Below are 21,623 nucleotides of genomic sequence, written 5' to 3' on the forward strand. Positions count from 1 at the left end.
ATGCCCAGGCCCTAAGCAAATAGGAACCAGAGAGACTGAGTGCCTCATTCCAGAGAGGTCTTTCCAGTGGGCGAAGACCTGTCTCTACACAGTGAGGGCCTAGAGTGGTCAGGGCTGTAGTGAGCAATCCCAGGGGACTGTGGAAGCCCAGAATAGGCACCTGATCCAGCCTAGGGATCAAGGAGAGCTTCCTAAAGGAGGGGACACCTTGAGTAAGACTGAAAGAATGGAGAGCCATTTCTTTGTCTGCTTTGTTCTCTGCTGTCCTCGATCCTCAGCAGCTCTTTCTCATCAGTTTATTCAGCCAGCAGACGTTCCTTCAGCACCTAATTTGCACCTAGGCCTTTTGCTGTGCCAAGGACAGAATAGTGACTCGAACAACCTCCTGGGGCTCCCATCCAGCATAGAAGACACACTCATCGACAGTGATGACCCAGAGTCGTCAAGGCTGTGATGGCGGAGGCACAGGCTGGATCATGGCTGGCTGGCACAGGAAGCCCAGAGGAAGCACCTTGCTCAGCGAGGAGAATCAGGGAAGGCTTCCTGGTGAAGGAAACATCTGAGCTGTGACCAACATGATGAGTAGTAGGGTGGAGTGAGGAAAGGTACCTAAGCAAAAGGAACAGTATGTACAAAGACCAAGAGGTGAAAGGGAAGCATTTTTTCCACTTTCATGGAATGAATGTGCCCTATGGTGCTGAGGATGTGGTAGTAACCAGGACACCACTGGCTTTCACCTCATGGGACTCCTAGTCCATATGGGACACAGATCCATTACCAGTGATGACCTAGGGTGTTCAGGGATGGGACAGGGGAGCTCAAAGTGGGGTGCTTGATCCAGGGGGGCAGGAAAGGCTTCCTGGAGGAGGGGACACCCCAAGACCTGAGGAACGAGGAGCTAGCTGCTTAAGGACAGGGCAGAGGGAATAATTATGTGCCAAGGCCCGGGGGACAGGAGCCTAGAAGTTCTTCAAAATTGCCAACAGCCCAGTCAAGTCAAAAAGGGTGGAAGTGCGGGGGGGGGGGGCACAAACTAAAAAAACAAAATTGCCAAAGATTAAGGACGCATGCTTCCCCACCTCCCTCTCTGAGCCTTGACCTTAATGTTGAAGCCTCCATTCCTAAAGAGAGGAGAGCGGGCTGTGGGACGCTTGGCTCTCAGAGATACCTATAACTCGGATGTCCTGCCTAGGGGCTAAGGGGCCCTGGGACGCCTGTGCCAGAAATACACAGCAGCAACAACTGTCTTCCTCCGTGTTTAATTCAGTATTGCAGGAGCACCAATAAATAGTTCCTTCCCGCCCCTGCAATCTTCCTTCTGCCCGGGGCAGGGCCCCAAGGGCTGGCTTCCCGTCGCGGGAAGGCACCTGCAGCCCAAAACACCACGGCTCAGGCCCGCCGAGCCGCGGCACCTGCAGGATTCCCGGAAGTTCTAAAAGGGCGGACCCAGCCCTTCCCGCAGCGGGCGGGGCCTCGGGTGGCGCGGCGGGGGCGGAGCCTTGCCGGGACGCCCCCAAGAGGGCGGGGCCCCTCAGGGGGCGTGATTCTCATCAGCAGCTGTCACAATGACGTCCATCCAAATACGCATGGCCTCCGGGCTGGGCGCCACCATGTAGAATAGGCGTTCGTAGGTTTTCACGCAGAACGTCAGGCGAGGGTTGGGGCTCTGGGTTAAGCAGCAGAATGAAGGTGGTTAAGAGACGAGTTCGAATCCCAGCCTTGCTACTTACGTGCCGTATGGCATTGGACAAGTTACTTAGACTCTCTGAATCAGTTTCCCCATCTGCCTTCCTAAATAATGCTACCTACCTCATTGGGTTATGAAGATTAAATGAATTAACATTTGGGGGCTTACGATTTGGGGAGCAGGAGAAATCTAGAAGGAAGACCCATGTCCCCTTTTTAGCCTACCTTCTATATTAGAAATATAAGCATTCACATCCCCCAAATCTAGGTCCCCCTGGTTTGTAACTGGAGAAAGCAAATATTTATACTCCATTTATTAAGTAGCTACTTGCCAACCCCGAATTGAGTAAATCCCTTAGACCCATTCATTACTTTCTGTTAACCTTCTCAAGTCTGAGAAAATGGGTTACACTGTGCCCATTTTGCAGGTGAGAAAGTGAAGGCTGGCTAAAGGAAGTCACTTTACTGATGTCCCACAGCTGGGATTCCAACCTAAGCTCTAAAAGGCCATAGTCGGTTGCTCCCCAGAGCTTTCTAAATACCGTACCAGTTGCCAACATTTAGATTTCTGGCACTGCACTTGTACAAATTTCAAATTTCTGAGTTCCTTAGGGCAAAAGAATATGAAGTAACACCGTGTGGCCCATTCCCATTTGGCAACTATGGGCAGAGGCTGAGAAACGATCACCTCTTCTAGATGCTCCCAGGCTGCCTCCATCCTTACCCTGACGTCTTCGTCCATTTATTCCCAGCTTGGCCTCAGAGCTTGCCAAATTTTTGCTCTCGATCTTTTGCTCCAAGAAAAGTTAACAGTGGCTGCGAGCCAGGGACTGAGCTCTTAATTTGTGGTCGCTGCAGTGAAATGACCCGGTGGGCTCCTTCTGGGCTGGATGGAGGACCCTGATGGTGCGGTCTACCCAGGGGCAAGCTAGGGTCTGACTGCAGGGGGCTCTGACCAGGAAGGCAGGGGGGGCACCAAGCGGGGGCTTCACCTTGAAGGCACAGCGTAAGTGGTCGTAATAGACTTCCTCGATGGCCTGGAAGTAGATGACGCCTTTGAGCTTGGTCTCTTCCTTGTCTAATGGAGGGAGATGAGGGGGAGACAGCTAGTGAGAGGTGTGCATCTCTGTATCTGGGCAGGGGTCGCTAGACCCAAGTCCTGAGACTGGTGTTGGGGTGAGGGAATGGTGGCAGGGTCTGGAGGTCCCTAAGATACCCTGGTTGGGAGGTGAGTGAATGTTGAGGTTGGAAGGGAGACTGGACAAGACTGGGGAATGGGGTCTGGGGAGCTGGAATCCTAGGTCCCTGAGTGCCTTGGTCCTGGAGAAGAAAAGAGACTCAGGAGAGGTTCTGAATCACTGACTGCCCGGGAGAAGGGTGAGGGGCCTGGACTCCTGGGTGTTGAGGGTGCAGGGAGGGCGAGGACAATGCCGGTTCATATTCCTTCCAGGTATCTTAGGAAAAAACGGGGTTTGGGGAGCCAGAATTGTACGAAAGTGTTACCCATGTCACCGAGGAGGGCTGGGGATTTGGATTCTGGGTCGCTAACAGGGCTGGGGATCCAGACTCGTGGGCCTGAGCGAGAAGGGGACAGGGGGCCGGGTCTCTTAGGTGTCTGGTGGGGAAGGCCTCCGGAGGGGCCACTTCCAGGGTCCTGGGGGCCCAAGGTCCCAGGTGGCCAGGCCGGGCTTACCGGCATAGTAGGCCAGACGGCGGGCCTGGCGGTCGAAGCAGAACCACCGCTTCTTCCAGGTCTTTATGCGGCCACCCATCTTCACCAAGGTTCCGCGGCAGCAGCCTCCCGACACCCTTAGGTGCGGGCAGCTTTCGGGACTGTGGCCCCAGCGTTCCAGGTGCTGCCGGAGATCCAAGACCCGAGGGCTTGGGGGGCGGGGTGGGGGCGTGGGCGGGGCCTGGGGAGGGAAGAGAAGGGGGCAGCTGACATCAAAGCATCAGGGAGGGGGTGGTCCAGCAGCCCGGGGGGTGGGGGGGTCCTGCTCTCCTGCTTCCCTGGGGGGCCAGCCACAGCCTTTAACCAGCCATATAAACCATGCCAATCGTAAGAATGATTCTGGCAGTTCCACTCAGTGACTAGGACACCGTGTCCCCGTCTTACTAGCAGCAACAATTTGACTCCCCATGATTGCCCCTGGGACAGGGCTACTGGGAGCCCCATTTTACAGATGAGCAAACTGAGGTACAAGAAGGTAAAATGAGGGGCGCCTGGGTGGCTCAGTTGGTTAAGCTTCTGCCTTCGGCTCAGGTCATGATCCCAGGGTCCTGGGATCGAGCCCCACATTGAGCTCCCTGCTCGGCGGGGAGCCTGCTTCTCCCTCTCCCTCTGCCTGCCTGTCTGCCTACTTGTGATCTCTCTCTCTCTCTCTCTCTCTCTGTCAAATAAATAAGTAAAATCTAAAAAAAAAAAAAAAAAAAGGGAAGAAGGTAAAATGATCCACCCAAGGTCACCCAGAGCTTCTAGGGGGTAGAGCTGAAACCCAAACCCAGGTCTTCCTGCCCCCAGAGCTCACCCTGAAGCACAAGAGGTATGGCAGAGAAGTGAGGGAGCCCAGTGGGACCCTCATATACTGTGAAACAGGGACCAAGTAAGTGATCCCTACATGAGAGTGGTTTCCATTATTGTTGTTGTTATTCTTGTTGTGATGAAATCAGTGATTATTTCCTGTGCGAAGCACTTTATAGGTGTAATCCCTCTGCCCTCTCAAACTCTCTTGGGAGGTAAGTTAAAAAAAAAAAGTGTGTGTGTGGGGGAGGTATGTACATCATTACTCCCATTTTACAGATGTGGAAAGCAAGACTCAGAGAGGTTAAGTCACTAGGCCCAAGTTACATAGCGAGAGCTGACCGAGCCAGGACTCGCCAGCAGAGTGTCATCTCAGACCAGAAAGGGGAGAACCAAGGCAATGAAAGTGTCCAGTGTGTATGAGGCCCAGCCTGATTGCACCTGTTCTGATCCCTGCAAAGAACGGTAATGATCCCCGTGGTCACACTGAGGCTCAGCGCAGTGTGCCTCAGACTTGAGTGGATAGGCAGACCCACGAGGGATTTTGTTAAAATGCAGCCTCGGGTTCAGTCAGGGGTTGGGGGAGGTTCTGCAGGTCCAACAAGCTCCCGGGCCACCAAAGCTGCTGGTCCACGGACCACACGGTATCAAGGGCTGAGAAAACAGAGGCGAGGCCAGGGCAAGGAAGGACGAGAAACAGGAGACTCACTGGATGGAGATGGGAAGAGCCAGGCGGAGGGGAGATGCATAGGAGGGGAAGGAGCAGTTAGCAGTTAAAAGGGCACCCACTGGGGCCTGGAATCTTCTATGGGTCCTGTGGCCAAATTAAAAGTTACACTAAGGATCACCAATGTGTATGAAAGGTCCCACTCCCTGTCGGGCACTGTGCCAAGTGATCACAGTGATCACAGAGGACACTTTCCTCTCCAGAAACAAAAAACAAACAAACAAAAAAAACCCCTATCTCTTGTCCCCATTTGCCAGATGAGGCAACTGAGGCTTCTAGAGAGGAAGTGGCTCACCAAGGTCACCCAGGTAGGACATGGCAGAACGGAGGCTTCAATCCAGGAGAGCCAGTGGGCTCGGGACTCTCGACTCCACCGTCGCCCACCATGTCACCCCCACGGAACCCCTGCCCCTCTCGGAGCCTCAGTTTCCCCATCACTGAAATTCGGGGGCTATCACAGTACCCTCCTCACAGGACTGTTTTCAAGGACGAGCTCGAGGTCAGGTTCTCCAATCCCGCGACTGCGCTTCTAGGTGCGAATCCCAGAGAAACACTTGCGCGTGCGCACAAGAAAGCAGCTTGGGGTGAAACGGGGGCGGGGGCGGGGGCGGGGGCGGACAGAGCAGGAGACTGTTTAATAAATGATGCTCCAAAGCAGGAGTGCTTCATTTTTAATGAGGTAGAGCTTATGCCTGGCAGCCCGGAAGGCTCCACTGCCCTGCCTGCTTTATTTTACTCCCTGCTGCTTATCAGCACCTGACAGGCTACTTAAAATTTCACTTACTGAAGCTGCTTTTTCTGTCCATCTGCCTCTAAATGCCGGCTTCCCCCAGGGCAGGGATTGTTATTTGGGTTGTGACCCTGGGCCTGCCACACAGTAGGCACTCAATAAAGGAAATATTAAAATAATAATAATAATAAGGAAAGGACAGATGGTTGAGAAAACAAAAAGCAGACTGAGAACAATGTGCTGGCTTATGGGAAAAATGAATTCACAAAAAAGGATTTGATCAGTGTATGTGGAAAAGTATTCAAAAAGACTCGAAGGGGGTTGCCTGGGTGGCTCAGTCGGTTAAGCGTCTGCCTTCGGCTCAGGTCATGATCCCAGGGTCCTGGGATCGAGCCCCACATCGGGCTCCCTGCTCAGCGGGTAGCCTGCTTCTCCCTCTGCCACTCCCCCCTTTCGTACTCTCTCTCTCTCTCTCTAATAAAATAAATAAAATCTTTTAAAAAAAAGATCTGAAGCCTTTTCAACAAGAGGAAACACTTGTGCCTCCTGAGGTACAACAGGGAGACCCTCACTTCCCCAAATTCAATAGCATTTGTTATAACAAAAATGTATTCATGCTATTAGCAGGGGTAAAAATAAAATTTTAATAAGGAGCTGTCAGCTAAATCCAGAATGTGCAAAACTCTGCAGGATAAATGACTCAATATTTTTCCCCACAAATAAATGGCATTTTTTTTTTTTAAAGTAGGGAGGGAGGACGCTTCATCTCAGAGATTTAGAAGACATTTTAAATACATTATGTGTACTTTCTTGGATCCAGATTCAAATAGCCAACCATAAAAAGACATTTCAGAGACAATTAGGGAGATGTGAATGTGGATCACATATTAGGATGTAACAGAATTATTAATCATCTCCTAAAGTATGGCAATGGCATTTTTGTTTCGTTAAACAGAAAACTTATCTATCGGAGATACACAGTGAGGTATGGAGGAAATGATACAATATCTGGATTTTGCTTTAAAATATTCCAGTGCAGCATGGGAAGTAGGTGAGGGATCAGTACAACAAAGTTGGCAACTAAGACAAGATTTGAGACTGATAATCACTGGAGAGCCCAGCTGGCTCAGTTGGTAGAGGGTACGTGCGACTCTGTGACTCTTGTTCTTGGGTTCGTGAGTTTGAGCCCCACGGTGGGTATAGAGATTACTAAAAATAAATAAAAATCTTAAAAAAAAAAAAAAGAAAGACTGGTAATCATTGAAGCTGCGTGGTGGGTACACGGGGGCTTACCAATCTATTCTACCTCTGCATGTGCTTGAATATTTGTATAATGAAGATTTTTAAAAGAATCAAATTTTTAAATGTTTTAAGTGATTCTGAATCAAATTTGAATTGAAACCAGCATATCATTGCCCTCATTTTACAGTAACTGCTGACTTTATCACCCATTTATAGAAGAGGAAACTGAGGCACAGAGAAGTAGAGCATATTACCCGAGGACATGCCATGGATATAGATAACCATAATGGGAACAGAAACCAGGCCTTTTTAGTCACCCCCCCACGCCCCCGGCCAAGCCCCAGACACTTTTCTTTTGGAGGAGAGGAGAGGCTGAGAGAAGAAAGAGCAGAGACTGGGGCAGAAACAGAACAGGGAGGTGGGGCTGAGGGCAGGGGTGGACTGACCATGATGGCAGGTACCGCAGGGCCTGAGGAACCTTCTTTGCTTCTTCTCATCCCTTCCTGTGGGGTGAGGATGAAGGAGTCAATGAGGATGCTAAGCAATAAGAAGTGGGGAGAAGGGGAAAACGTACTGGGTTCCCGGGTCTGAGGGAGGAGGGGGGCTGGAGGAGGGGCTCCCGACCGTAAGGAGGAGGGCCTGGGGTCTCACCCTGGCCTTGAGCAGTCGCTCCCTCTCTGCCACAGCCTGCTGCAGGAGCCGCTCCATGCGGGCAAGGTCTGGATGGAGGGCCCCACAGCTGGGAGGAGGGAACAGAGACCTGGGCGGGTTACAGTGGCCCGGCCTCTTCCTACGTCCCCACCTTCTCCCTCCCCGACATCTCACCTATTCCCAGGGCCACTGTTCAGCAGCTGATAGAGCGGGTGTCTTCCAGAGTCTCCTGAGGCTGGTGGGAGGGCCGAGGCCTCGAGGGGTCCTGGGGAAGAAGGGCTGGGGCTAGGGGGCAGGATTCTCCCTTGTCCAAGCCCCTCCGCCTCTACCCACAGGCACCCGGATTCCTCCATCCCTGCTACGGGAAGGGCGGTGACGGGGAAGGAGGTCCGCAGGACTGGGAGGGACCCTCACCAGTGTAGTGGAGGGACAGAGGTCGGGGGGAGCCCCTCTGGCTTGCTCTCTCTCCCCTCTTCCGGGGCAGGCTTCCAGTCCTCTGGAGGCCGATGGAGCCCTGAAAACACACAAGGCCCGTGCATATGGGAGAAGGGGCTCAATCTCGACTGCCAGTCGGAGGGCTGCCAAGGAAAACCCAGCGGTTCCTTGGCTCAGATCAGAAAGCTACTGTAAACACGATGCTGGGTGGAAGCAGCTAGGCACACAGGCCCGCGCAGGGCAGTGTGCAGAATGGGCAGCCCCAGAGACAGGAAGGAGATGAGTGGTTGCCAGGGCTCGGGGGGAGGAGGGGGGCTGAGCGGGGACAGCTGGAGGATGCAGGGCTCTTCTGGGCGTGATGAATATGCTCTAAAATGGAGTGTGAGGACAGCTGCACCACTCCGTGAATATACAAAAACCCACTGAATTGTACACTTCAAACGAGTGAAGTGTAGTGTAGGTCAATTATATCTCGATAAAACTTAAAAAAAAAAAAAAAAAGCCTACCACGTTGGCTCTCCCCACAATGCTGGGGGAGGGGGAGGTTTCCACTGGAATAACTTTCACAGCGGCCACTTTGGCTTTCTGTATTTTTAAAATGGCAAATGCCGAAACGTTTGAGCCCCAGCTCCACTTCTAGGACTATATCCTATGGACGACACTCATCCATGTACAAAATGACTTGAGTTTGAGGTGATGCCCTGCAAAGGCCAGAGAACGACCTAAGCGCCCATCAGAGGGAGGCGGAGTGTATAAACCGGTCATCGTCCACAGCCCAGAAGGCTCTCCGGCGTGTAAGAGAAGGATGCTTTCTCTATCCAGACAGAGAATAATCTCCAAGATAAAATCAAGTGCACAGCAGCATGAAGAATATTCTAGCTCTGCATAAAAAGATGACAAAAGTGTATTCACGACAGACTGTATAAGCACTGGATAGCTCCGAGAAGACTCGAGAAACCGGTAACCCGGGGCTGCCCCCAGAAGGTGAACACAGTGGATGGAGACAACGAGGGAAGTGTCATCTCTCTGAATATCCTGCCATACCCTCCAACTTGGAATGAGGGGAATGTTGGCTTTTTAAAAAAATAAACCTGACAACCAAATACATCCTGTTCTCCTGGGCCAGAAAAAAAAAAAAACAGGGGCTTTGTTTTGGTTTGTTTTTGCTAGAAAAAACAAGAGGGGCCCAGGGGCGCCTGGGTGGCTCAGTCGGTTGAGCGACCGCCTTCGGCTCAGGTCGTGATCCTGGAGTCCCGTGATCAACCCGCATCGGGCTCCCTGCTCAGCGGGGGTCTGCTTCTCCCTCTGACCCTCCCCCCTCATGCTCTCTCTCTCAAATAAATAAATAAAATCTTTAAAAAAAAAAAAAAAAGATGGGCGCCTGGGTGGCTCAGTTGGTTGAGCGACAGCCTTCGGCTCAGGTCATGAACCGGGAGTCCCGGGACCGAGTCCCGCATCGGGCTCCCTGCTCAGCGGGGAGTCAGCTTCTCCCTCTGACCCTCCCCCCTCTCATGCTCTCTCTCAAATAAATAAATAAAATCTTTATAAAAAAATAATAGGACACCTGGGTGGCTCAGTCGGTTGAGCGACCGCCTTCGGCTCAGGTCATGATCCCGGAGTCCCGGGACGGAGTCCAGCATCGGGCTCCCTGCTCCGCAGGGAGTCTGCTTCTCCCTCTGACCCTCCCCCCTCTCGTGCTCTCTCTGTCTCTCTCAAATAAATAAATAAAAAGTCTTAAAAAAAAAACAATAGGGGCACAGCTGACAAAATATGAATAAGATCTGGTTATTTCAATAATATTATCTCAACGTTAGTTTGAGAACTGAATTTGATCACTGCAGTGTGGTTATGTAAGAGAGCGGCCTTGACCTTGGGTAATAAATGGAGACGTATTTAGGGGTAAGGGGAAATCACGCTTTGAGAGAATAATAAAATGTGTGTGCATGTGTGTGTGTGCGTGCGTGTGTGTGTGTGTGTGTTTATGTACAGAGAGAGTGTAATAAAGCAAATGTCCAGTGTGGTAAAATGTTAATTACAGAATCTGAAATCCACATACACAAGTATTCTTTCTACTATTTCTGCAATTTTTCTGTAAGTCTTACATTATTTTAAAATAAAAAGTTACCAAAGATGAAAATTTGAGAGTAAGTTATAATTTATAATAATACTCTTATTTGAGAGTAATAAAGAAAGAAATAAAACTGACTTTTAAAAAAGAAAAAAAACCCAACTCTGCATGGATAACAAAGAATAGAAATGGGGCATGTAGACAGCTCAGTGGGAAGAACGTGCGACTCTTGATCTTACGGTTGTGAGTTCAAGTCCCATGTTGGGTGTAGAGATTACTTAAAAGATAATAAAAAAAGAATAAATAATAAAAATAATACCTTGCATAATTTGAGCACCAATAAGGATACTCACTGCTATAGATCACAACTCATCAAATATATTTAATCTGTGAGTTGACAACAGTAAAGGAAAAATCGAATTGGTTACCTTGGAAAGGATGCAACCGAAGCAACTCTTTTATTTTGAAGACAGGTGAATAAAGTGAAACCAGCAAGCATGTGTCCTGCATTTTGTACAAAAAACATACCCCTGGTTACCCAGGAAGGCAAGTCTCTCTCTATGGGAATGTTTTAATGAATAGATGAGGAGGAATAACAGATTTTATTTATTTATTTGAGAGAGAGAGAGAGCACAAGTGGGGCAGAGAAGTAGAGGGGCAGAGGGAGAAGCAGGCCTCCCGCTGAGCAGGAAGCCCGATGCAGGGCTCGATCCCAGGACCCTGGGATCATGATCTGAGCAGAAAGGCAGACGCTTAACTGACTGAGACACCCAGGCGCCCCAAGGAGGAATAACAGATTGGAATTTTACCACTCGAGACCTCTCCTTAGACCAACAGATGAAGGAACCCATGCCAGAGAAAGAGAAACAGGCACACCACCCCCATCGAGGTTTGCAAAATGCTGACCCTGCCTCTGCTCAGGCCCCCGCAGCAAACTTCCTGGGAAATACGAAGAGGCAGAGAGGTGACAATGACCCCCATGACGCAATTAGCAAACCCTGCCTGGGAAACTCTACAGGACAGCCATCTGGTTTCTTCACCAAGTAAGTTGCAAGGGGGACAAAAAAAGAAAACAGAGGGGAAGTCTATAAAGACTTAAAATATACTGCCACCAAAAAAAAAAAAAAAGAGTAAACTATCGTGTTTAGGGACAGACGCTGAATGGATTGAACTTTGAAGAAATGTAAGGAAGAGATTGCTAGGAACGTCAGGCCAGTGGTCCTCCCCTGGGAGGCGGGTGGGGTCATTGTTCAGGGGCATGTGGTGTGTTTCTGGAGTGGCTGTCAGTACTGCCTCCTGACATAGCTGGCAGCTCCAGAATGTTCCCATGTAATAATTAAGCTGGGCGTGTGTTCCACGTGACTTTCTATAAGCGTGTTATCTTTAATAAAAAAAAAAAAGTTGGACAAAATAGTAACAGCCAGGATTTGTCAAGTGTTCATGCCATGCCTCACGGCATACCTGGCACCCTGCAGAGCCGCCGAAGCTTCTAGAAGCCCGGGGAGTCGGCAAAGTTTCACTTCCCTCTGCAGGGAGGACACCGAGTCCCGAGCCCCTGGGCCTCTTCACTCTTTCCTTGCTTCAACCGCTATCCCCAGCACGTCCTAGCTCGAGACCTGAGATGCCTGGGAGAGGAAACGTCTGCATGGCGCTCATGTTGTAGGAACTGAATAAGCCATCGTACAAATAACTGTATCATCAGAAACAGCTGTGAGCAAAGAGAATCAGGTGTCCTAGGAGAGGATCAGATTCCAACTGGAAGACTAGGGACAGCCTTCTGGACACTGACCCTAAGGCCCAAAGAATGAGAGTGGGCCAGGGAAGATTGAGGGGAACAGTGTTCCAGGTAGAAGGATCAGCAAATGCAAAGGCCCTGAGGCAGGAGCAAACAGGGAACGTTGGCAGGTCAGGGCTCCTGCAGCTAAAGCAGAGCGTATGTAGGGGACAGCGGTGAGAGGTGGGCAGGGGCCTGATCATGCAGGGACCCGCTCGCTGAGGTGAGGAGGCTCGGGGGATCACTGACAGCATTAGGTGGGGGAGGATTGAAGTAGGAGGGGTCAGGATCATTCTGGCTGTTGTGTGGGGAAGAGACTTCTGGGAGACAAAAAGTAAGATGGAGACATTCAGGAAAGAGGCTGGTCTAGGGTCACAAAATCAGAGATGAGGGTGGAAGTGGGTAGCAGAAGGGCACTAATAATTATAATAACCCTGATAATTGTAATGATAACCAGAGTAAGGGCAGAACATTCACTAAACACCTCCTATGTGCCAGGCACCATGCTAAGCACCGTAGCCATCAACCAGTGGGCGCTGTTATTATTCCCATTTGGCAGCTAAGTAAACTGAGGCAAAGAGACGCATCTCAGTTCAGCCAGCTAGGAAGCAGCAGAACAGGTATTTGAACCCAAGCAGGGTCTGTACACTCGCTCGGGCAACACCTGATCCTGGAAAGAAGGGGTGGAGTTTGAGCCTTGACGGGACTTGGAGGGAGAGAGGGAGGGAGAGGGAGAGGGAGAGAGGGAGAGAGGGAGGGAGAGGGAGAGGGAGAGGGAGAGGGAGAGAGAGAGAGAGAGAGAGAGAGAGAGAGAGAGAGAGAAGGAGGAGCGAGGGGGAGTCATTTGTTAATTCACACACTCGGCATCCACTGGTGTGTGTTCACCTGGCCACGTAAATAAATCCCCCCTGCGTTCTTCCTGTGCCCTCCGAGCTGGGGCCAGCGGCACTGGCCACCTGGACTCTGAAGGATTCCTGTGACCCCCTGGCCTCCTGGAAGGCACTGGTCGTGGAAAACAGGCAGACTTGGCCCAGACCTAGCTCTGCCACTTCCTGGGACTGTGACTCGGGAGTGACTAGTCCCACCACCCTGCGTGGCTGATGCAAAGATTAAATGAGTGGCCTGGTGCAAAGCACCCAGGAGAGTGTCCGGATCGGCCCCCGAGGTGGCACCCAGGTGCCAGGTGGGTACGGGATCCCCAGCTGTGGGCACAGGGTCCGCGGGAGCCAATAAGTCAGGTAACAACTCCACAGGAATGGATGCGGCTTCCCGGCAAGTATTCATAGGTCGGCAATTTACTTCTAAGGGTCATATTCATCATAAGTCATGTTGCCTGGCAATGCAGCTGACCCTTCACCTTTATCAGGCTCCTAGGGCAACCAGCTGGAAAGTGAATTTCCCAGACGGGAAGTCTGCAAACCCTTTACACACAACAGTGGGATCTACCTTGGGGGTTCCTCGGAGCAAAGAATGGAATATTTTCATTTTATAGATAGATTTCATGATACAGATAGGAGGTTGAACCACGTCACACTGCCAACATATGGCTGCTTCTCACGTCCAAATAATAGCAACTCCATGCTTCAAAATGATAAAATGGGAGATGCCTGGGTGGCTCAGGTCATGATCCCGGGGTCCTGGGATCGAGTCCCTCGTGGGGCTCCCTGCTCAGCGGGGAGCCTGCTTCTCCCTCTGCCTGCCGCTCCCCCTGCTTGTGCTTGCTCTCTACTCTCTCTGACAAATAAATAAATAAAATCTTAAAAAAAAAATGATAAAATGGCTTAGAGCCGACCCTGGCCTACCTTAAGCTCTCCAAAATCATGATCGTTATTAATATTGGTTAACATTAATTAATAAATAAGAAATAATATATAGTACATATTCTAGTAATATTTTACATGGTATATGACATCAGACAATACGTTAGTAATGATTAATATTAACTAATATTATTATTAGGTATACGAAAAAGGACACATGCACACACGGGTGTTCATAACAGCATTGCTGAAACTACAAAAGCCTTGGATCCCCATTTTGGCAGAGGGAGGGCTGGGTCAGTGCCCAGTGGAGACTCCTGTGCAACCCCCACCACACCGGGAGCCTGGAGCGGTTAGAGTACTGAAACCAGTGCCTAGTTCAAATCCCAGCCCCACTGTATTCTAGCTATTTAAATACCTTCACCTCTCTGCCTCTGTTTCTTTACCTATAAAATGGACGCAAGAATCTAGCTGGTAGTATCGTTGCAAAGACCAACTGAGCGAATCTGTGTGAGTCACTTAAAACAGTGCCTGGCACACTCTAAGGACTCAACAAATATCAGGTGTCATATTCTTCCTGTTTATAGTGTTACCATGAGAGTCATTAAAAATGACCAGGCAGCTCTAAATGGATCAATACAAAACAGTCTCCACGATAGAGCGTTAATTAGAAAATCAAAGCCAATGAATAGCTTATCTACACATTTCTGAAAAAAAGTTTGCATCAGAGCTACCAATTTTGGGGTGCCTGGGTGCCTCAGTCAGTTAAGCATCTGCCTTCGGCTCAGGCCATGACTCAGGGTCCTGGGATCGAGTCCCACATCGGGTTCCCTGCTCAGTGGGGAGGCTGCTTCTCCCTCTCCTCCCCACTCCTGTTCTCTCTCCCTATCTCTGTGTCTCTCTCTCTCAAATAAATAAATAAGATCTTAAAAAAAAAACAAAAAAACAAAACAGCTACCAATTTCTAAGTGTTTACCAAGCATCCACACAAACTGAAACAAAACTTCACCTAATATTCACCCCCTGCCTCCTGAACAGGCTCTGACACTCTCTACTTCTGTTTCAGTTTAAAGAGTTAGTAACAATGAATGTTGTAACCCGTTAATAAGTGGGGACCCCCCCCGCCCCAGTCTCAAGGAGATCTGGAAGGAGGGGTCCCAAAGAAACAAGTAGCCATGCTGGGGATGGAGGTTGTGGGCCCGTGGGGTGGAGAGAGGGGGCCTTCGTATCCTAAACACGCCCTGTTTGGCTGCTTTTCAAATTTACTGCTGGGTGCACCCAGTCCCATTCTGCCAGGGGAGTGGTGGGGTATTAGGCAGAAGAAAGAAAATCAGTAAGTAAAGCTTGAGCCTAATAAAAATCAAAATAGCCCTCGTTCATCCTTCCCTCTCCCCCAGGCCCCCAGGGCGGAGAAAGCCACAGGGCAAGTTCTGGAGATGTGAGTGACATCGAGACAGTGGTGCGGGGGAGCCAAGGTACCTGCAGGGAGCTGTGGACCGAGAAGAGGCAGGAGGAAGTGGTAGAGGCAGTGTGGGTGGCGGGGTCCTGGAGCACCAGCAGCTGGCGGTCTGTCTTCTGGGTGAACAGGAGCTTCAGGAGAGGGGTTGAAGGTTAACAGGAGCTGGAAGGATCACAGAGGGCCCACCTGTTCCCGGGAGCTCTGGTCCTCGTCTCCAGTGTCGGCCCATTTCTCAGATGGAAAAACAAAGGCTCCAGGTCACAAGGGAGCTGGACTGTGGTCTTAGGGGAGCAAGGACTGTGGGCGAGACCACAGGTTCACTGAGGGGGAGGGGCTGGGGGCCCAAACTCCTGGGTCCCAAAGGTAAAAGGGTTTAGGGGCTGAGAACTGTGGATCCCAAGGGAAAAGGGGGTCTGTGGGCCTGGACTCCAGAGGGCGGAGGAAGAGGCTGGGGGATGGACTTCTGGGTCGGAGGGCGGAGGGGCTGACAGGTGCATGAAGTCCCCATACCTTAGTGAGGGCCTGGTTGGACTCAGAGAAGTCTCCACCTGGGGTTCCCTGGAGGCAATTAAGCTTGAGCAGGCGGCTCCGCTCCTAAGGCAGAGCAAGTTATCACCGGCTAGCACATCACAGACTCAGAATGGGCCGTCCCGGCAGCCTTCCCTGGTGCCGGCAGGCATCTTGGCGTGCAGAGTGGCGATGGACTGCCCCAGAGGGATGTGAGGACAGTCGGACAGGTCTCCCAGGAGAACTCACCTGCGTCAGGGCCTGAAGAGCCTCGTCCTTCTTCCGGCTCAGCCCCCTGCTCTCAGCTGCCATCTGCCCCCCGAGCGACTTCAGCTGCTCCTCTAAGACCTGGATCCGGCGCTGCGGGGCACGGCCCAGAGCCCTGGTTACTCAGCTGTCCCAGGGCTCCCAGCTGGCTCCCACAGAGCCAAGTCCTCCTCGAGAGCCTGGGGTTTGCTGCACCCCGTAACAGAGATCCCCAGGACCTGGGTGCCCATGAGTGGGTGGGGAGTTAAGCTCCCTGGCGCCCTCTTCCCTTTTGGGGATCGGGAAGACATCTGGGGTGGCTTGCGGGGGGTGGTGGAGGAGCTGATGGACAGACCCAGAGAGAGTTGCGGAGAACAGAAAGGGAAAGGGACAGAGAGACCAACTAGAACAGATAAAAAAAAAAAGGACCAAGACAGTCCCCAAGAGGAAGATGTGAGCAAGGAGACAAAGTGCAGACAGAAGGGAAAAGAGAGAGTGACAGGGAGAAGATCCAGAAATGGAGGTGGAGAAAGGAGCCCGGCATCCGAACCGAGTAGGTTCAGATCCCAGCTCCGCCCTGGACAAACTGAGCAATCTTGGAAAAGGTCACTTGAGCACCTTGACCTTCAGTTTCTTCATTATAAAGTGGGGGGGCGGGGGGGGGAAGTCAGATTGGGCTGCCCAGATTCTTGTAAAGATTTGATGAGTAAGGACTCATGAAACATTTAGGACCATGACTGGCACATAGTAAATGCTCAATAAACATCAATCATTGTTGTTACTCTTCTGAAGAGGGTGAGGCAGGTGGGAAAGGATGAGAGAAAGGGCCAGAGGGAGTAATGGAGGAGTCAGAGGGCAGCGGCAAGGGAGGGAGGGAGGGAGAGAGGGAGGGCGAGCCCCGCCCGACTCACCCTGTGCTGCGCCACACTGGCCTGGAGTTCCTGGACCTTGGGGTCCAGCGCCCGGGCCCCAGGGCTGTCCTGGTCCTCCTCCTCCTGCCGGCTCTCCTGCTCCAGCTGCTGGAACTCGAGGTCCTCGTAGGCACGCTGGGCCACATCCAGCTGTTCCCTCATCTGGGGGTGGGAATGCAAACACTGGAGGCCTGGATCCTGGTGCGGGGCGTGGGGTAAGTGGGCTGGGGCCAGGAGTCCTGGGCAAGGAGGGAAGAGGGGCTTGAAGACCTAGACTCCCAAGTCCTGGGAGTTATAAGGCTGGGGCCTGAACTCCTAGGTGAGGGAACAGGGGCCTGAGGGCCTGGACGTCTGGGGCCTGAGGAAAGAGCAGCCTGGATACCAGGTCCCGGAGAGGATCTGGAGGACCCTCACCTCCTGTACTCCCTGCAGGAGCCGCTCGCGCTGGTCCTCCGGCTGGGAGTCGAGCTGTCTCTGGGCCTCCTGGAGTCTTTGGCGAAGACCCTCCACTCGATCCCGCTCCTGGCTCAGCCGCCTCTGTTCCTGAAAGAGCAGCCAGGCCCTCAGCCTTCTCAGTCCAGTCCAGTCTGGACACAGGAAGAGACACAGAGTCCAGCACGGGCCAGGCTAGCTGGATCTCAGAACCCTGCCTGGGTGCCGGCTCCAAGACTGCAGGGACCCTGTCTGTCTGGTTCACTTTCTTTCTTTCTTTCTTTTTTCTTTTTTTTAAGATTTATTTATTAGAGAGAGAGCGAGAGCGTGAGCATGAGCAGGGGAAGCAGCAAAGGGAGAGGAGGAAGGAGGCTCCCTGCTGAGCAGGGAGCCCGATGTGGGGCTCGATCCCAGGGCCCTGGGATCATGACCTGAGCCCAAGGCAGACATTTAACTGACTGAGCCACCCAGGCGCCCCTGCTAGTTCACTCTTGTACAGGCTGGGACGATCAGGGCAGTGAAACACAGAGACTACAGGAACCGAGACTGGAGAGCATCTTCCTGGACGGGAGGATTTTAAGATAAGCCTCAAAAATCAGGGAACATTTAGACCCGCAAGCTAGAGGGAGCTGGAAGGGCACTTTGGGCTGAGGGAACAGTGCAGCCCAAACGCACAGTTGAAAAGCACAGGAAGTTTCGGGGGTAAACTCTGGTCAGAGGGTAGAGATGAGGAGCACAGAGGGAGGTGACAGAGAAAGGCAGGCTTGGCGCAGCTCCTGTCTGGTTGGGCCAGCCTGGCTGAGGAGCCCTTATCCTGGGGCACTGGAAGGACGAGAGGCAGAGGTTCAGGGAGCAGAAAAGACGGGACATGTTGACTGACCACAGGTTTGGGGGTGAGAGAGAGGGAGGTGTGTAGAGCTCGGCCCCTGCTTTTATTTTTATTATTATTATTTTTAAAGATTTTATTTATTTGACAGAGAGAGAGACAGCAAGAGAGGGAACAGAAGGAGTGGAGTGGGAGAGGGAGAAGCGGACTCCCCGCTGAGCAGGGAGCCGGATGTGGGGCTCGACCCCAGGACCATCAGGACCCAAGCTGAAGGCAGACACTTAACGACTGAGCCGCCCAGGCGCCCCAAGGCCCCATTTTTAAACACACCATCCCTGTTTCCTTATCAGACCTGAAGAGTGAACAGGTTGTTAAAGAGTTTACAGACAATATCATGTCTGGCACTGGCTTTTAAGACGGGGGCAGAGGGAAGCAAACTGGGGGATATGAAACAAGAACGGAAGACTGATTACTGCTGAAGCTGGTGAGCACACCACGGAGCCACCCGACTGACTATTCTGTTCGTCCGTTTTTCACAAGATGACAGTTAAAGAGCCAAGAGAGAGGACCAAGGGAAGAGGTCCCAGAACCATGGTGGGGGAGGGAGAAGGAAAACAAGAAGCATCTGCCCACCCCTCACTCCCGCAGCCCAAGGATCCCCATTTGGGGACAACCCTGGGGCTCAGGTCCCAGGAGCACCACCAGGAATTCGGTCCGATGACAAGGAAACTGACGGTGAAGATCGCCCAGGAGAAACTGACCTGTCCCAGCAGCTCCCGGAGCTGCTCCTCCTCGCGCCGGGCAGCCACCCGCTCCCCAGCCAGCTCGCCCCGCAGAAGGGCCACTTCCACCTCCATCTGTGGGGAGAAGGTACGGCTGGGGCCCGGAGGTCCGGGTCCGAGGAAGGAGGAGGCTGGGCACTCGGACGCCTGGGTCCAAGTGGGGTGCCTGGGAGTCTGGGGTCCTGGATTCGGAGGGAGGGAGGATAGGGCTGGAGGCCTAAGGGTGGGATCCCGCTGGAAGCAAGGCCCGGGAGCCTGGCTTGGAGGGCTCCCCTTGAGCTGGGGTCCAGACTGCCCACGAGGGCCGCAGCCTCACCTCGATCCTCAGCTCCTTCCTCTGGCGCTGTAGCTCCTTCACCCGCTGCTCCATCAGGGCCACGCGGGTCAGTGCCTCCAGCTGCTGTTCTCGAAGCCGCCGCGCCGCCCCTCGCACCCCCTCCCCAGGCTGGGTGGATGCGGGGGGCGTGGCCGGGGTCTGTGCTGGGGGCGGAGCCTCCCCCTGAGGTCGGAGAGGGGCGTGTTCAAGAGGAGAGACCTCGCCACCGCCGTCTTCAGGCAGGTTCGTTCCCCACCCCATTCTCGGGTCTGGGGGTCTGATCAGCCCCAGTCAGTCGCCATGCCCGTTTATTCAAGTGGGGGAGGGTGCAGGTGCGGGAGCCCCCCCGGGCCGGGCAGGAGGCGCACGTAGCCGACTCAAGGAAGGTCCCTGTTTCGCTACCCAGGTTCTGGGTAGACCCGGATCTCTCTCCCTCTCCCCGGGTCGCTCTGAGTCTTTCCCCCGTTTCTCTGGGTTTTGTCTCTCCGACTCAGGATCTGTCTCTATCTCTGAATCGCTAGGTCTCTCTCGCTTTCAGAGTATTTCCCTTCTGCGCATCTCTGTCCTTTGTTTCTGGGTTTCTGTCCGTGTCTCTATCCCCATCTCTCCGAGGCTCTGTCTCTGGTCTTTTTGTGTCTCTGTCTCTTTGGTTCCCTTGTCTCTCGGTCTCCCTGTGTCCAGGTCTCTATCTGGTCTCTCTATACCCGTCCCTCTGTGGCTCTGTCACCCGCTAGCGTCTGTCTGTCTGGGCCCCCCGTGGCCCCCTCCTTCGCCCTCCAGGTCCCTCACCGCGTCGCGGCTGCTCTCCGTGCTGCTGCCTTCTTCCACTTCTTCCTCTTCCTCAGCCTGCTGCTCAGCTCCTCGGCCGCTCGGAAGCTCCTTCACTCCCTGGGGCTCCTCCGGGGCCTCGGGAGCCTCCGGCTCGTGGGGGTCCTCGGGGTGCACCTGGGGCTGCGCAGCCCCTTGGGGCAGGACCTCCGCGTCGCCCTCCGGGACCGGAGGCGGCTGGCACCCCTCGTCCCGGCCGCTCGGCGTCCCCATGGCCGCTTGGTGCTCCAGCGGAGTGGGCGGGCCCGAGTTCCGGGGGCGTGGCCTGGCAGCGTGAGGATGCGACCCAGGAGGCTCCAGAGGACTCCGGCGCTCGGAACGCGCTCCAGGGGCGGGGCCTAAGAGATCAAAGCCTGGAACTGAGCGCTCCGGGGGCGTGGCCTGGAGTTTCTAGGGGCGGAGTTCGATGGCTCCCAGGGCGCCACACCCCCGAAGGCCGGACCGGAATTTGAGTTGGGGGGGTCTTCGCACGCCCCCTACTGGCCTCTCCCTCCTACCCAGGTGTCGAGCCTTGTACCCTCCCAGCAACCCCCCACAATCCCTTGGAGCACCCTACAGCGACCCCATCTCCTTCTCCCTCCGGGACTCCCTCCTTTCCCGAGGCTGGTAGACTTGGCTCCGACACTACTGTAGGGGGGAGCAGCGTCCATGCCGTCTCACTCAGAAAACCAGGAGTCGGGGCTCCTACTTTCCCTCCCTGAGCAAACCAAGAGTCTGCGTCCTCTGCTCGTCCCGGGGCTAGATTCCCAAACTCCAGCCTCCCTCCACTCCTGGGAGCCCAGAAGGCCGTCTTCAGCTCCCTCCTCCCCCGCAGCCCCGGCCCCCTCACCGGCTCAGGCTTCGGCGTGCTTGGTCGCTCAGCGCTCTCGGCGCTGCCTTTTCTGTCTGCGGGACAGGTGGCTAGGGAAGAGGGAGGAGAGAGAAGCTACTCTGTCCCCCTCCCCAGCAGCCCGGAAGTGGAGGGGGGGGACAACAGGTCCAACAGCTCTCCGAGGGAGGAGGGAGCGACCAGTTTGCCCCGCCCGCGGCCACGGCATCCGGCCATCCCGGCCCCACCGGCCCCACCCTCGGAAAAGCCAGCATCGCGACCCCTCACTCTGCCTCCAGCGCCCCCCGCCCCGTTCCTGCCCCCTGGAGGGCTAGGCGTCTTCGTCACCTATGTATAAGCGTCTCCCTAATGCCCCAACCCCGGGAATCCTGAAAGGAAGCGGGGAATGGAGATAGGGGCCTCTCCCTCTAATGAGCCCTTTAGAAGGGCTCCGACCGGTTTGGGGAGCTGGGCAAGGGGAGGGGGTGCCCTGGGTTGAGTCAGAGACCCGCCCAGAGACAGTGGAAGTGTGCCCCCCCACGCCCCACTCTGCTAATGGGGTGGAGGGCAGAGGTTAAAGGTCTAAGCCAGACCCTTTCCTCTCGGGGCAAAAACAGGAAAATAACTGGCATGTGAGACAGGATTATTGGATGTCAGGAGCTGTGCTAAACACTTGACACACGTTAATTTCATCCTTACCATAGCCTAATGAGAAAGGGATTACCATCTCCATTTTATAAGTGGGGAAACTGAGGCTGAGGGGGATAAATGTGCCCGGAAGTCTAGACATGTTGTTAATCTCAAGGCTGGATTTGTTCTCTGGAAAGTCCACTTTCTTAACCATTGGGCACACTGTCACTCTGGTGCAGCCAGGAAGTGCCTGGAAGACCATCCCAAATGATAGTAACAACAAT

The 21,623-nt window shown here is 53.4% G+C and overlaps 1 protein-coding gene across 2 annotated transcripts; it reads right to left on the reverse strand.

The window, feature by feature from the left end:
* Window positions 1-1,243: 1,243 nt before the first annotated feature.
* Window positions 1,244-20,855, reverse strand: PHLDB3 (pleckstrin homology like domain family B member 3). Of its 2 annotated transcripts, none has more exons than XM_027620182.2 (16): window positions 20,731-20,855; window positions 19,863-20,239; window positions 19,074-19,256; window positions 18,737-18,832; window positions 17,132-17,260; window positions 16,718-16,879; window positions 15,810-15,920; window positions 15,564-15,647; window positions 15,074-15,184; window positions 7,972-8,071; window positions 7,732-7,822; window positions 7,558-7,645; window positions 7,353-7,409; window positions 3,380-3,599; window positions 2,679-2,764; window positions 1,244-1,666 (listed from the first exon to the last, which is right to left on the reverse strand). In XM_027620182.2, the coding sequence occupies exons 2-16, from the start codon at window positions 20,112-20,114 to the stop codon at window positions 1,532-1,534; spliced, it is 1,905 nt and encodes a 634-aa protein (XP_027475983.2). In that variant the 5' UTR covers window positions 20,115-20,239; window positions 20,731-20,855; the 3' UTR covers window positions 1,244-1,531. The 2 variants fall into 2 exon arrangements, with proteins under 2 accessions (XP_027475983.2, XP_027475982.2); XM_027620181.2 differs by having other exon boundaries at window positions 7,558-7,666.
* Between the last annotated feature and the right edge of the window lie 768 nt (window positions 20,856-21,623).

The sequence above is a fragment of the Zalophus californianus genome, chromosome 17 (assembly GCF_009762305.2).
Source record: "Zalophus californianus isolate mZalCal1 chromosome 17, mZalCal1.pri.v2, whole genome shotgun sequence".
In the NCBI taxonomy this organism is placed as follows: domain Eukaryota; kingdom Metazoa; phylum Chordata; class Mammalia; order Carnivora; family Otariidae; genus Zalophus; species Zalophus californianus.

Bases quoted from the DNA above. Each gene is read 5' to 3' on its own strand.
- PHLDB3 (XM_027620181.2), bottom strand. From the start codon at position 20,114: ATGGGGACGCCGAGCGGCCGGGACGAGGGGTGCCAGCCGCCTCCGGTC. The intron at 17,261-18,736 runs GTCAGTTTCTCC...CTGCTCTTTCAG, and splicing joins TCCGGGAGCTGCTGGGACAG to GAACAGAGGCGGCTGAGCCA. The intron at 16,880-17,131 runs GTGAGGGTCCTC...TCCCACCCCCAG, and splicing joins TCCTGCAGGGAGTACAGGAG to ATGAGGGAACAGCTGGATGT.